Source organism: Apium graveolens, chromosome 7 (genome assembly GCF_009905375.1).
Source record: "Apium graveolens cultivar Ventura chromosome 7, ASM990537v1, whole genome shotgun sequence".
Taxonomy (NCBI): Eukaryota; Viridiplantae; Streptophyta; class Magnoliopsida; order Apiales; family Apiaceae; genus Apium; species Apium graveolens.
This window is the reverse complement of record NC_133653.1, coordinates 214359105-214374453: the sequence shown is the minus strand read 5'-3', so window position 1 is coordinate 214374453 and position 15349 is coordinate 214359105. Positions and strand designations below refer to the sequence as shown.

The following is a 15349-nucleotide window of genomic DNA, read 5'->3' as shown; positions in this document are numbered from 1 at the left end:
GCAAATCGTGCTGATAACGTGTTATAAATAATATATAAGAGAGATTGAGAGATAGCTAGATAATAATGAAAGAGATCATCTTGTAATTCCCTATAATAAACAAAGTATATGCCTTATATAGGTAGTAAAATGGTGAGCCAAATATTATTAGTAATTAAGATAACTATATAAAAGGGTTAAGAGTCATCTATTTAATTCATAACATTTTGTGAATTATTATGTTTTTTCTTTGCAATAGAATCTTTATTGACGCTTTTACCCGTTAAAGTGGACGTCGATTCATTGAGTAATCAACTTTAGTTAAATGATTCCTTAATTGGTGTGGGAAGCCTGCTTTTGAATATTAAAAAGACTTATCGAGTACGTACGTCCGTTCATGACTATGCAAACCTACGTTTTGTTGTGCATGTATTACTTCGTCACCAAGAGACAGATCAAAAGTCCTCCTCTATATGTATTTCTCTCATTTTCTATTGTACATTTAGTGGAGCCAGTTAGAATTAAAAAAAGATGATGAATTATTATAGCAGCAGTAGCAGTGGCAAGAGAGCTTCAGACATCAAGGGCAGAGGCCTTATAGATGTTGTTTTATCTTGGCCTCTTTCGTCATTTCGAAACCAGTTTTACTATGATGGCAAGGTACGTACCTCATATATGTGTGCAAGCGGATCTCGAAATAGGAGATGATATTTGGAAAGATAAATATGTGTTTCTGAACCCATTTATTTGCTTTTACAGTACTTGGTTTAAGTTAGATAGATATGTCTAGATATTAACATATTGTTATTTCCAAATCAGTGATCTGGGTTCTGCTAGCTACCCAACTAGTTAGAATCGGCATGCATAGCACGCCTTTTACTTGAAAGCCCATTTTTTGGATTTAATAGTTGAGAGGCAAAATTTTAAAGATCAGGGAAACCAACTAGCTACCAGAAACAAAGAGAACAAGATGCATAAATTTATAGGGTCCAACTTTGACCAATTTTAACCCCATTGATGGGGAAATAGTGAGAATGCCAAATTCGATTGAAAATTTTCATATTGAGAATATTGAGAAGTCCTCTTTTGCAAGTTGTGTTCATCATATCAATCCGTGGAATTAGGTGCAGAGTTGCTAATTTTCCATATTTTATTCATGTTTATTACATATGCCACAGGTGAAGACAATTCCAGACAAATTCTCATCTACAAGGGAGTATACAGAGGCATTCAAGTTGCCTCTTATAGCGGAAACACATGCAGATTTGGTGTCAAAAATGGGGGCACTAAAATCTGCTCCCATTCGCCAGATACATTCTTTAACAACCTCCAAAGACTTTAATCCGCCCAGAGACATGGTCTATACACTAATGCTTAAGCAAAAAAGCAAAGGTAATGAACATAACAACCATGAGAAAGAATTGTATGTGCCAGAGGTAGGAGATCTCATTGCCTTGACTGCTACAAAGCCAAAACATTTCACCGATCTGGACCGGCCTAGAAGTCCTTATCTTCTTGCTGTAGTCCTAAAGGTCAAGGTTAACAGTTCTGATACATTCGAAATATTAGCTTCAAACCGTGTTAATTTATTTCAGAGTGTTGAGGAAAAAGAAGAATTTAGAAGGAATCAGGGGGAGAAAATGTTTGCAGTACATCTCACCAATATGACAACAAATATTCGTATATGGCAAGGCTTGAACTCCGAGCTAGAAGGCAATAGCATGCAACTTATCGAACAATTGATTGAGAAGGAGTCCACAGTAAGAGCAGTCTAATTCGTCTTGTAAATTATGTTTTTTGTTAAGCTCTAGATAGTAGTCAAAGCAAGCACTAGGGAGTGATCCATTAGTTGCATATTTCTGTTACTGTATCACCTTTATACATATAACATTTGTAAATCTGGACTGCAGATTGGTGCAAATTGTTCGATCTGCTCTGCTGGACACGAGGAACATACTACAAATTCAAATTTAAATGATGCTATTTGTCGTTTCAACTTGAACGAATCCCAAGAATCAGCTATTTGGACTTGTATTAATGCAAGAGAGTGTCAGCATAAGCACACTGTGAAAGTAATATGGGGGCCTCCAGGAACTGGGAAAACTAAGACAGTTGCTTCGTTACTATTTGCCTTGTCAATTATGAAATGCAGGACAGTGACTTGTGCTCCCACAAATATTGCAGTGTTGGGGGTTGCAGCACGTCTTATGAGTGTATTGAGGGGTTCCCTCGAATATGATACTTATGGTTTTGGTGATATAGTTTTATTTGGAAATGGTGAGCGGATGAAGATTGATGATCATGAAGAACTTTTTGATGTATTACTGGAGAAGCGTGTCCCGATTCTTTCTGACTGTCTTTCTCCAGATGTTGGTTGGAAGAGTTGCTTAGAATCAATGATATGTTTTCTTCGAAACCCTGAAAAGGAATTTGATTTGTACTTGCAAGCATTGAAAGATAAAAGTCTGACTAAAGAAGAAACTGAGCCTCATCAGCAAAGTGATAATGACGGTGTTAGAACAATGAGAGGTTTCATTCCAAGGAAAATGGTTGATAAAGGAAAAGCTCAACTACGAGAAGTCAGAGGTGATCCTTGGGAGACGCTTTCTCAATTGTTGGAAAGGAAGAAGAAAGCTACAGATAATCAATTGACTTCCCGTAAAACTCCAGTTTTTACTATTGATCGGAAATCCCAGGAGAAAAAGATTGATACACAAGAGAAGGGGTGGACATTGGATGAATTTATCGTCAAAAGGTACAAAATCCTTAAAGAAAAACTGGTGTATGTTGTTCAAAACTTATACAAACATTTGCCGACCTCCTTTATGCCCCTAAGAGTAGTAAAGGAAATGATTAAAGCTATTGCTTTACTTCAATCTTTTGGAACGCTGTTGCAAGAAGTTGCTGCTTCGAGTAAAGGACTATCTGAAGTATTAAAAGGGATCAAAGAAGCAGGGTATAGTACGAGCACTAAAGAGCTTAATAAGACGAAAACAGAGTGCCTTGATGTGCTAGTTGTCCTTCTTGAAACATTTACAGTTCCAGACCTCTTGGACGAATATGAGATTAGTAGTTTCTGTTTGAAAAACGCGTGCTTGCTCTTCTGCACTGCCAATGGCTCTATAAAATTACATACCAAAGAAATGACACCAGTGGAAGTGTTGGTTGTGGATGAAGCTGCACAACTCAAAGAATGTGAATCTACAATTCCACTGCAACTTCCTGGGCTTCGACATGCTATACTTGTTGGAGATGAGAGGCAACTTCCTGCAATGGTTCAAAGTAAGGTATCATTTAGTACTGTAATCCCTATATACAATATTAATTTACATAATTTGTTTCACGCATTCTCGAAAGTGGGGTTTTATCACTTTCTAATACATGCAACTTTATTTATGAGTGGAGAAGTGATGTTTATACAGTATTTATCAGGAAGATGTAATGAAGCCAGTTTTCGTTTTACTTTGTAGATAAAGGCTGAATTCGGTAGAAGCTTATTCCAAAGGTTGGTTTTGTTCGAAAAGAACTTGCTCAACGTGCAGTACAGGATGCATCCAGATATAAGCATGTTTCCTAATAAGGTTTTTTATGACAATCTAATACTCAATGGTCCAAACGTAACAGAACTGACTTACCGTAGGCATTTCTTTGAAGGATCCATGTTTGGATTCGGATCTTATGCTTTTTTAAATATATCAAATGGGAGGGAAGAGATTGATAATAGGTACAGCAGGAAAAATACAGTGGAAGTTGCTGTGGTTGCTGAGCTAGTAGCAAGACTCTTTAAAGGTTTTTTTTTTTACGTTCATATTGTTTATTGGAATTATGCACATCGGATATAGTTTCCTGTTTAGTCCACCAGACAAGATTATTACAAATTGACAATATACCAAGAAAATACTGATTGTGGTGCTTCAGCATACCAAGAAAATACTGATTGTGGGGGGTTGATTAAATTAAACTTTCCCTTAACTGTACCCTCATGGTGCAATATGATTTGGTTTTTAGAACTTGCGTTGTGATTGCTTTTACCCTTATGGGGGCTATAGACCTCTGTAGTTCCGATGTAGGTTGAGCTCCCCCACTCATTTAAACTATGAGATCTTGTTTGTAAGTTATTGAGCCTGAGCGTTGCTTTAAAGATACTATTATGTAATTATTAAGGTATATTTTGTTACCATAATACATGGATGCTGATAGAATGTTGGTCTAACACTTGCTGTCGCAGAATGACATTCTGACGGTCTGTTTTGATTGCAGAATCTTCATCAAAGAAGCAGAAGGTTAGTGTTGGTTGCATAGCACCATATAAGTCTCAGGTTCTGGCAATACAGGAAAAACTAGGAGATGAATACAGTAGGGAAGCAGACAGCAACTTCTGTGTGAATGCTCGATCTGTAGATGGTTTTCAGGGTGGTGAAGAGGATGTAATCATCATCTCCACTGTAGCTTGTAATCAAGATGGATGGATTGGTTTTTTCGCCAATCATCAGAGAGCAAATGTGGCTTTAACTCGCGCAAGGTAATACTATTGATAGTATATTATTACTGATTTAAGAATAACACTATTCTCTTTCTTTGATTTTGTTTCTCAAATCCGAAGAAAAAAATATCGTATTTGCTAAGGTATTGCCTCTTGATATTGGGGAATGAAGAAACGCTGGAAAGGAGTCGAACCATTTGGTGGGATTTAGTCGTTGATGCAAAGGGTAGAGGTTGTTTCTATGATGCAAGTAAGGATGATGGTCTGGCTCGAGTAATGGCAGATGCATTGGCTGAGGGAGGAGAGTCCCTGTCAAAACAATTTGGTGCAATGAGTATAAGGAATGAAGCAAGACCATGGTCTAGCAGTAATCGGTGAGCTCTACTCATAATTAAGGCCTTATAGTTCTATGTTCTCCTTATCTCTTTATTGTTTTGCATAAATAAAATATCTAATGTGGATTTGGTTTCTTATGTAGAAATCATTCCAGCTACGGAACAAGCTATGCATCCCCTAGATACAAAAATGGCAGAAGTTCATCTAGCCTGAGCTGGCGGCATGATTAGTTGCTCAGTCCAACTTGGAATATTCAGATCACAGTAAAATATTTATCATTAAATTATGAGGTTTTTTCTTACTGCATTATATCTCTTGTTTTTGTTACTCGGAAGGGGGGAACTGCAAGAACTTATATCGAATTTATTCAGAACACGATTTCTCTGGATATGTAATGATCAATATAAACAAACAGTTTGCAAGTACAACTTCTTTATTTATGCTGATATGTTTAGATTACTGTTAAGTTGTCATATTTTCAGTGTTCTACCGTCTATAGATTTGGGATTGTAGTTTCCATTTTATTTTTTACTTTTGATGAAAATGAATATCTAAATAGAATAAAATGTAACCATTACTCATGTATAAGATATTAGCAAAAGATCAAGTCTACTTGGTCATGTTTAAAATGTATCATACTCATGTATAAAATATTAGCAAAAGATCAAGTCTACTTGGTTATGTTTAGAATGTATCATACTCATGTATAAGATATTAGCAAAAGATCAAGTCTACTTAGTTATGTTCAGAGCCAGCAAGTTGTTTGTTTCGTGTAATTTTGTATCGTGTACTTTTGTGTTTCGTGTCTTGAATGCCTAAACCAAATCTGAGATGTTAAGAATTCGTTTCGTTTCGTATTCGTGTATTTTAATTTCGTGTACATTTCGTATCGTGTTTCCTGTAATTTAAAATTAATAATAAAAATAAAGATAAATATAATTTATATTTAAAAATTTTGTTTTTACTAGTCGAGTTTTAAGTTAATAAGTCGTACAAACTCAAATGCAATCGAGTCTTGAATTTGAATCTATTTTTATCTATTTTTTGTAAAAATTATATGTAAAAAATTATTCTAAGATATGTGTATCATATAATTATGATAAATTTATTTATTTATTTCGTGTACTTTCGTTTCGTGTCATGTACCTAAGGTAAACCCAAAACTGACACTAAATTCATCTGTGTATTTTCGTGTTCGTATACCAAAAAAGTCAACCCAAACCCGTTATTTTTGTGTTATTTTTGTGTCGTGTTATCGTGTCGTATACGAAATTGTCGGTTCTAGTTATGTTACATAGAACTACTTGAGTTATGCAACATGCTATGTTATAATAAGTACAGGGACACTAGGGTCGCATGCCGAGTCTCCCTATCGAATACTCGGATACACGTGTTCCCGTATCAGACACGCAGATTCTTCTACCATACTATTTTGAAATTTTATCTTCATAAATTGTAGTCAAAATCTATTTTAGCAAACTAAATTCACAAAATTAAATATCCATATTTATTAGTTACTACAAAAGTATTGATTATCATATTCATTTATGCATAAACTAAAAGATTATACTTGTATTTTTGTATTTTAGATTAAATGAATGATGCATTTGATTCATGTTAGATATTGAGTGCAATGAAATATAACACAAAAGGGATGAATGTGTTTCTTGGATTTTAATTCTCTTTTGAAACTATCTGGATTAATTTTAATAAAAGTAAATATGAATTTGTAGAGATAAATTGTTTGACAGTAAACACAAGACAAAATATCAAAAACTCAATTGATTGTATTTAATCAAATTTGTTTTGCTGCAAATTCGTGTTCTTAGAAATATGAACTCAGCTACAAATCTTGCGAGAGAATACAAGATTTTATAGATCTGTTTTGTTCACTTCTAAACTAAGGACCCGTGCATGATTTATAGACCAACAACACGTGATTACAAAACTTGCACTAAAATGTACTAACACATTTTTTAAAGCTATCTTGTCTATTTCCCTTTCTGGTGTTAGAAAATCTGTACAGAATCTTGTAGGTTTGTGAACATCCTTTGTCATGTGAATCTTGGCCATTGATCTTGTATTCTTGAAACTGCTTTTGTAGTCTTTTCAATTCAGTGAATGAATTGTTTGTTGACTGATAATCTTGAATCTTGAACTTGTCTATATTCTGAATTTGAGACAGTTTTTCGAGATCACTTTTTGTTCTGTAGAGAAGTGACATATCGATAAGTAAAATGACTTATCGATATCTTGGGTTCTCTACATGTGTATTTGACTTGTCGAGGTCTCTAGTTATCTACATGTAGAATGACTTGTCGACATCTCCAGTTCTCTACATGGTCTTTTGACTTGTCGACATCTTGAGTTCTCTACATGAAGATTTGACTTGTCGATATATCTAGATCTCTAGATAAAGAAATGACTTTCGATATCTCCAGTTCTCTACATATACATTTTGAGTTGTCGAAATCTGAGATCTTTACATGAAGAAATGACTTGTCAATATCTTTGAGACTTTTCTACAAGTCATTTTGGACTTCTCGACAGACTTCTCGATATCCCTTGATCTGTGACTTGTCGATATCTGATTTAGAACATTTTTCCTATAACAGTATTATTCAAATCCAAGCTGCTACACTTCTCTCTGCGCCATGATCATGATTTGATCTTCTTCCAAGATTTATTTCTTAGCTTAAAGACTGTTCACAGAACAATCCTCCAGTCTAATCTACTAAATTTTTTTACAGACTCAAGAAATACAATAACAAAATACAAATATAGATTATTATACAATTTATCCTTGGGAATATCAATATGACTTAGTCTTGTTATGTACAAGCATGTCTTGCATAACAATCTCCCCCAATTTGTGAGAAGATTGCTTATCACAAATTCATGTCTGATAACAAGACTAACCTGAAGCTAAAATCAATTACAAAGAGACTGACAAATTTATAAAGTACATTTTTATACAAATTGCAGTTATATCAGTACAGAGTTACAAAGGTTAACTAAATTTCTCATAACCAGGTTCTTTTCTAATAAGGTCCTTGAGTTTGACTAATACTTCAAGTTCTTCAATAATCTCAATCCCTCTTAGAGCTTCCACCAATTTGAGCCATTCAGCTAGTGAGTAATTGTTTGGCATATAAGTCATGTACTTTGCAAACTTGTTGGTCTTTATATTCAGAAAGTGTTTATCCTTAGATACTCTGCTCAACTCCCTAGCCTTTAGTTCATTTGATCTTTATTCTAACAACTCAATTTCCTTAGCATACTTCCTTTCTCTTTCTTCTCTTTCAGCCTTTTTCTTTGCATGCCTTATGTTCCTTTCTCTCAACCTCCCAACTAGCACATCTCTCCTCATTTTTGTACATGAATCCTTATCATTCATCAAACTAATCACTCTCTCCAATTCTGCAGTTGAAAATGTCTCAATTACCTCTCTATTCAGCAGAATGAAGGTGCCATCTTTGTAGTAAATTCTTCCTTTTCTCAGGCAGCATGCAAGTACATACACTAGATCTCTCGCCGAGTGTGTGATCATCCTTTACTTTGGCGTCATCAGTTCTTTGTTCAGCTTGGCATCCTTGGCCGCGTCTAGGCCCTCTCTGAGTCTTCTTGAGTTTTTTGTTGCGACTAATTTTCTTCTGACGACCTTCTTGAGTATCTTCAATCCTTTGATAGTTATTTCCTTGCTCGTAATCGGAGCTTCTTTGAACTTGTCGTAGAAAAGCATGCTTTTCATCGCATAATCTTTCCCTCTTCTGGGGAAGCATGTTGGCGCGTACATGGGGATTCTCCTTAAATTAATCTTCATTCATCTGTGTTATCACAATTAACATCCTTAGATCTTCATCATCTAATTGCTTACCCAAACGGGCTTTTATACGAGAAGATGAAGATTCTTCTTGATTTCTCCCAAGCTTCAAATCATTGGATTAAACCGTCTTGGGTTTATGACCAATTGATTTCCCTTTGGAGTGACATCATCGAGGGTGGTGTTGACTTTCGTCGCCCTTTACTCAAATCCAAACTTTTGTTGAAGTGTTTTAGAGAGTCTTCCATCCGATGAAGTTGCTCCAATAGACAACCGTTGTTGAAGCATAACGATGGTTGTTCATCCTTATATTACTTAAAGCATGTGTCATCCTACCGTTTGAGGCGTTCATCATCGTGTCACTTAAAGCGATCGTTAGTCTGCCGTTCCAGGCATTCATCATCATGTCGCTTAAAGTGATCGTTAGTTTTCAGTTCAAGGCGTTCTTCATCATGTCGCTTAAAGCGATCGTTAGTTTGTCATTCAAGGCATTCTTCGTCATGTCTCTTAAAGTGATCATTAGTTTTCCGTTCAAAGTGTTCTTCATCATATCGCTTAAAGTAATCGTTTCCATGTTGTTTGAAGCATTCATCTTCATGTTTCTTGAAACGTCCATCTTCATGCTGCTTGAAGCGTCCATCTCCATGTTTCTTGAAGCGTCCATCTCCAGAGTTGTAGTCGTTGTTGCGAGAGTTTCCACCATTGTTAAACATCTTTTCCTCCTAAGATTTGATTTAATTCAAGCCCATCCTTCTAGCGCCAATTTGTTAACAAAGGAATTTCGTTAACAAAGATTTGAGATTCGCGGCCGAAATCAAGATCTTCAGTTGTGATCGGTGATTAGCGAAATCGCCAGAGTGCATTAATTTGTGCTTAAGAAACGGCTGAAATTGCTAGGATTTATGTTTGCCTTCTCAGAACTCTCAAACACGTGCCCCCACAATGTGCTTAAGTACCTCCTTTTATAGAAGATCAAGCCGGACATAGTTATTGGGGTACAAAAAACCTAGATGGATTTGGCTTCTCATTCTGCGGCTCAATAGGAGTTGTCGAACCAACTTTTTATTATAAATCGAACATTGATTTTCTTTAGGAGTGCCCAACAATGCGACCTAATCATAAAGGCCCAAGGCTCGGTTACGACTTCTGGACTACATGAATGAGGAAACTCCTCGGCCGAAGGATATCCCCATCCGCTACTTCCGTCAATTGTAACCGCATATATAGCCATGACTTACTGCAAATGCCAAAACGCATCCTCGCCCCGTGATGAGGATAACCCATCGGAATACATGACAAGTGATCCCAAGCGTATAAATACAAAGTGAGAGATAACCCCAAAGTCTCCCGTCGAGGATAACCCGCTGAATAAAGAGACATAGCTCTCCAAGTACACACTAGATGTTTACGACCGTTCCCCTACGAGGATAACCTGCAAGACTTCAGAACGACGCACTCGACATGTTTTCCGGGATGACAGGCTCTCAGAGGGCCCTTTTTCTTCACGGGGCACACCCTGTGAAGGATTGGAGTCCTCCGTAATCCTCCCACATACCTAGGGCGCGCCCTGTGAAGGATTGGAGTCCTCCGTAGTCCTCCCCCATACCTAGGGCGCGCCCTAAGCATGAAGAGGTCCTCTGGGGACTCCTCTTCCTATCTTATATGATTTCTTATATTTTGTTCACTTCCCATTTTAGTTTTGGGAGCAACCTCCTTGTTAATCTTCTTTGTCATCTCACTTGTATTGCAGAGTGGCCAGCCCGTGCGGCCATATAGCACGGGGCACCCTCTATGAGGGTCCGGAGACATTTCCCCGGAGCCCGAGTCATTTTTCATTTCTTGATCATTTCACTCCTTCTCCCTTAACTTAAGATCATCCTTTATAGACTCCTCATCAATACTTGTTCTTCGTCAATGTATGTTCTATAGTGACCGTTGTGGTATCGCCGTCATAGCCGTCGTCGCACACTTCCTCCAATATGGCCGTTGTAATCTTCCGTCATAATGGTCATTGTAAACCTTCATATACAACTTCACCAATCGTCGTCATAACTTCTCATCACCAATAATCGTTGTAAGCAACTCTCATGTAGGGAGAGTCCTATAGGGGGCGCCCTAGGCTCCGAAGATGCTTTCTCTATAGCTCGTCCGTCTTTTTCCTCGACGATGATCTAACCCATTTTTTTAAAGATCCGATAAAATACATATGACGATTTTATGGTATAACAAGAGTCTTTGAATCAATAGATAATGATATATTATATTTAGATCCTTTCATAGGCAAAGGCAATCAACTTCATGATAGAGGTCATATTGCTAGGGTTGTGGAATAACATTTGGAAACTTCGAACACCTCATGAAAGGCGGCACATACTGCTTGAATAGACATCTTTTTAATTAAGAATATAGATATATTTGAATATTTAATATAATTTGGGTAGAACAATATGTAATATAATAATTTTATTTATTTGTTTTAGACTAATAATATAACTATTTATTTTAGACTTAATTATAATTTATCCCTTAAAGTATAGTCTAATGTATACGTGAACCCTTAAACAAAAAAATTTATATATTTTGACCCTTTAACTATAATTTTTGTACACTTCAATCCTTTTGCTGAATTTTTTTGGACTATTATCCTTAAAGATTGTATACTTTTTCCCCTCTAACAATGAATTTTGTACATTTTAATCTTTTAATGACTTTTTATATGCTTGTTTTGATTCTTTCAAAAAGTTATTTAAAATTACTTAATATCTATTTTTTAATAATATTATTTATCATATTAATTAGTTTATATAATCGAAAAAGTTTTAATTTATCTATAATTGCATATATTATGAGATATTAATAGTATATTATAATTTTGCAAGTTTTTATTATAAGTAAAATTTATAATTATAGTAAGATTCACCCAAAGTAAAATAAAATATAATAATACATAGTTAATTAGTATGTTATACATTTATATACATTTTTATATTATTTAAGAAAATAAATAATGTCAAAAAAATGATTAACAACCAATGTTGTCTTTGAGGTATCTGATTGTGGACATAATAACCCTTGAGATTGAGGGCGAAATTGATTTTTTTTTTACAAAAGGGTTAAAGCGAACAAATCTTCTCCATGAAGGTTTAAAATATACAAATTTTTTATTTAGGAGTTTATGTATACAACTACAACATGTCATATTTTAAGAGTTAAGTTATAATTAGGTCTTTTAATTTAATATGTTATTGATGGGGTTCAAAACTCAAATCTTTATTAGTAATCTGAATTTGAATAATAATAGATACAAAGGTTTTCATCTATTCAATATAAAGATGTTGTTTCTATTTATTTTGCTGATTAGCCAAAGTTATAACAGGTGTTAGAGCATCTCCAACGGGGTTAGCTAAAATGGTTGGCTAAAATAATATTAAATAATGGTTGTCTAAAATTTGTTGAATGTGTAAGGTATTGTGCTCCAATGAGTATTGACTATAATGGTTGGTTATATATTAAAAATAGTATACTATAATTTTAAATTATATTATTTCAATAAATCATATATAAAAATACATACATGGCAAGAAATGAGTGGTGGGAGATAATACAAAAGGGAGGAAATTAGTTAGGGCTTTACTCCAAATTGAGCAGGATTCAACATATTTGCCCAACCAGCTGAGGTTGGCTATTAATATAGCCAAAGGTTTTGTAAGGTTGGAGGGGTGAAATATATACAGATTATGTAAAATATGCACTGTTGCTATGCCACACAGGATTTTTTGAACAAGGGCATCTTTGGTTGGAGATGCTCTTAGCATCCATACTGCAGTCCCACTTTGCTAATTGGGGCACGTAAAATGGGACTATACCACATAGTGTAACTGTAATTGCACTGTAGAGGAGCTCTGAAAAGTAGGCAGTCCCACCCTCCTGGGACCGTCCCACTTCCTTTACGTTTACTATTTTAATACAAATAAGGGAGAAATATGCATGCTGCCTGACCTGCTTTTTATGTTTTCAACTTTATGGTTTTTAACGTTATTATAACGTTAACATTACATACATATTTTTTGTAACGTTAACTTAAAAATGGTAATATTTTTTTCCTCAATAAATACTCAAATCTAGTTCCTTATTCATAATCTTTACATTCTTAAAATATTTTTTTTAGAAAAAGATAAATCAAAACAATTCCAACAATCCCCCACCTTCAAATTATCAAAATTCAAACCCACAATTTCCATACCCATATCCAAATTCTTATTTCTCAAACTCACAAAATTATAATTTTAATTCTCAAAATCCCAATTCTCAATACCAATTTCCATTTTCTCATAATTCTCAATTTCCATTTTCATGTCCTCAAAATTCTCCGTACCAATTTCCATTTCCTCCATTTTCAAATCCATAATTTGAAAGCCAACAAACAAACCCCGATAGTCAAAATTCTCCATGTTTTCAAGTTCCAACCTTTAATAACCCGAATTTTATTGATTTAAATGACGATTGTGAAGAAAGTGAAGATGTTTGAGAAAATAGTTGTCAGTGGAAGTGGGTTGAAGATCAACTCTTAATAAGTGTATGGTTAAATATGTCAATTGATCCATTGGTTGTTACGGATCAAAAAGCTGAAGCATTTTGGGAACGAATCCATCAATATTGTGAAGAAGATAATCCCAGTATTATCAAGAGAGGAGTTGTGGCTATGAAAAAATGGTGGAGCCGGACAAACGAAGGTGCTCAAAAATTTGGAGCGTGTTATAAAAAGGCAGTCAAGCTAGTTGGGAGCGGTTCAAATTTGGTTACTATATGTTAGATAATGAATCACACACAGAGGGGGGGGGGGATGAATGTATTTTTGTATTTTTTTGCTTTTCTTGAAGTGTTTATGGTGATGAAAAAAGTAAATTAAGATCTTGTAGTTAATTGTGTTAGTACAGAATTTAGACAGATAAAATAGTGAACATGAATATTTCAAAACTAACTTAATTTTATATTAAAATTACGAATGTTTTGCTAAAAAATTTCTAGGCTCTTTGTTTATAAAGAGCTTAGCTTCTTTCTTGAGAGAATACAAGATCTTTCTTATCTTAATTATTACTTCTAACAAAGCATCCAGTGTTTACTTTATAGAACAGTAAACAGTGGTTATTACACAGCATGCAACATCATGTACTAAACCCTATTTTTAGATGATCAAATCTTTCTATTTTTGGCTTAGTGTATCTTTGCTAATCTTGCACGCCTGTGACTTTACTTTGCCAGTAAATCTTGGCATTTGATCTTGCACTCTTCAAGCTGCTTTTGTAGACTTGTCAATCCAACTGATTAGATTATTTATTGATTGATAATCTTGGATATTGAACTGGTCTGTACTTTGTACTTTGAGTTTTACCTTGAGATCTCCAGTTTGGCATATAAAGAACTTGACATCTCGATAAGTATATTGGCTTATCGAGATCTCTCATCTTCATGTCTTCACTTTGACTTATCGATATCTCTGAGTTCTCTAGTGATATTTTTGACTTGTCGATATCTCAGAGTTCTCTAGTGATATTTTGACTTGTCGATATCTCAAAATTCTCTAGTGATATTTTGACTTGTCGATATCTCAGAGTTCTCTAGTAAAGAAATGACTTGTCGATATCTCCATTCTTCATGTCTTCAAATTGGCTTGTCGATATCTCTGAGTTCTCTAATAGCTTTCCTGACTTCTTGATAAGTCATTCTGGAGTTCTCGAATGACTTCTCTATAACACTTAATCTGTGACTTGTAGAGATCTTGACTTAAAATATTTTTCCCAAAACAGATTTATTCAACTCCAAGCTTCTTCATAATTCTTCTGAGACATGATCTTCTTGATCTTCTTCCAGATAGAATTCTTAGGCTTGATACTATTTGCAGAAGAAGACTCCAGTCTGCTCTTGTACATTTTTATAGATTTAAATGTTATAATACAAAATGCAGAACATAGATTACAATACAACTTATTTAGGGTTATCAATTTTGACTTAGTCTTGTTCTTGTACAGGCATGTCTTGTATAACAATCTCCCCCAATTTGTGAGAAAATTGCTTATCACAAATTCATGCCTGTTAACAAGACTAACCCCAAGCTTCAATGGAATATTAGACTAATACATAAAAATTGACACAAATACATCATTTATACATCAGGTGATTTCTCGAGTTTAAACAGTTACATGCATATAACAAAAACTGGGACTTTTGATTCTTCTCTAATGAGATCCTTTAGATATACAAGAATTTCAAGTTCCTCTATAATTGGTATTCTTGTTAGAGCTTCCACAAGTTTGAGTCTGTCTTGCTTTGGATAACCATCTAACATCTCAATCCTAAACCTTGTGAATGTGCCAGCTTTTACATTTAGAAACCTCCCATCCTTGGAAATTCTGCTCATCCCTTTTGCCTTGAGTTCTTCTGACCTTTTAATATACATTTAAATCTCCTCATCATACTTCCTCTTTTTCTCCTCATATTTAGCTTTATTCTTTGCTCTTCTTTCATCCCTTGCAATCAACCATTCAACTAAAATAGATCTCCATGCTATTATAGCAGTGTCCTTATCCTTTAGTAAACTTATCACTCTTTTAATTTCTATGGGAGAGAAAATGTTTTTTTAAGGTACTGCCAATAAATGTGAAGGACCCATCTTCATAGTAGATTCTTAATTCCCATAGAGTTACAACCCAAACTGTAACTATTTCCTC

General features: G+C 34.8%; 1 protein-coding gene across 3 annotated transcripts; it reads left to right on the top strand.

The window, feature by feature from the left end:
* Positions 1 to 422: 422 nt before the first annotated feature.
* LOC141672493 (uncharacterized) lies at positions 423 to 5257 on the top strand. Of its 3 annotated transcripts, XM_074479111.1 has the most exons (7): positions 436 to 639; positions 1158 to 1739; positions 1890 to 3266; positions 3450 to 3768; positions 4240 to 4501; positions 4606 to 4836; positions 4941 to 5257. In XM_074479111.1, exons 1-7 carry the CDS (start codon positions 511 to 513, stop codon positions 5026 to 5028), a joined length of 2988 nt encoding a protein of 995 aa, XP_074335212.1. In that variant the 5' UTR covers positions 436 to 510; the 3' UTR covers positions 5029 to 5257. The 3 variants fall into 3 exon arrangements, with proteins under 3 accessions (XP_074335213.1, XP_074335214.1, XP_074335212.1); XM_074479112.1 differs by lacking the exon at positions 4941 to 5257 and having other exon boundaries at positions 423 to 639; positions 4635 to 4826; XM_074479113.1 differs by lacking the exon at positions 3450 to 3768 and having other exon boundaries at positions 432 to 639; positions 1890 to 3261.
* Positions 5258 to 15349: the final 10092 nt, after the last annotated feature.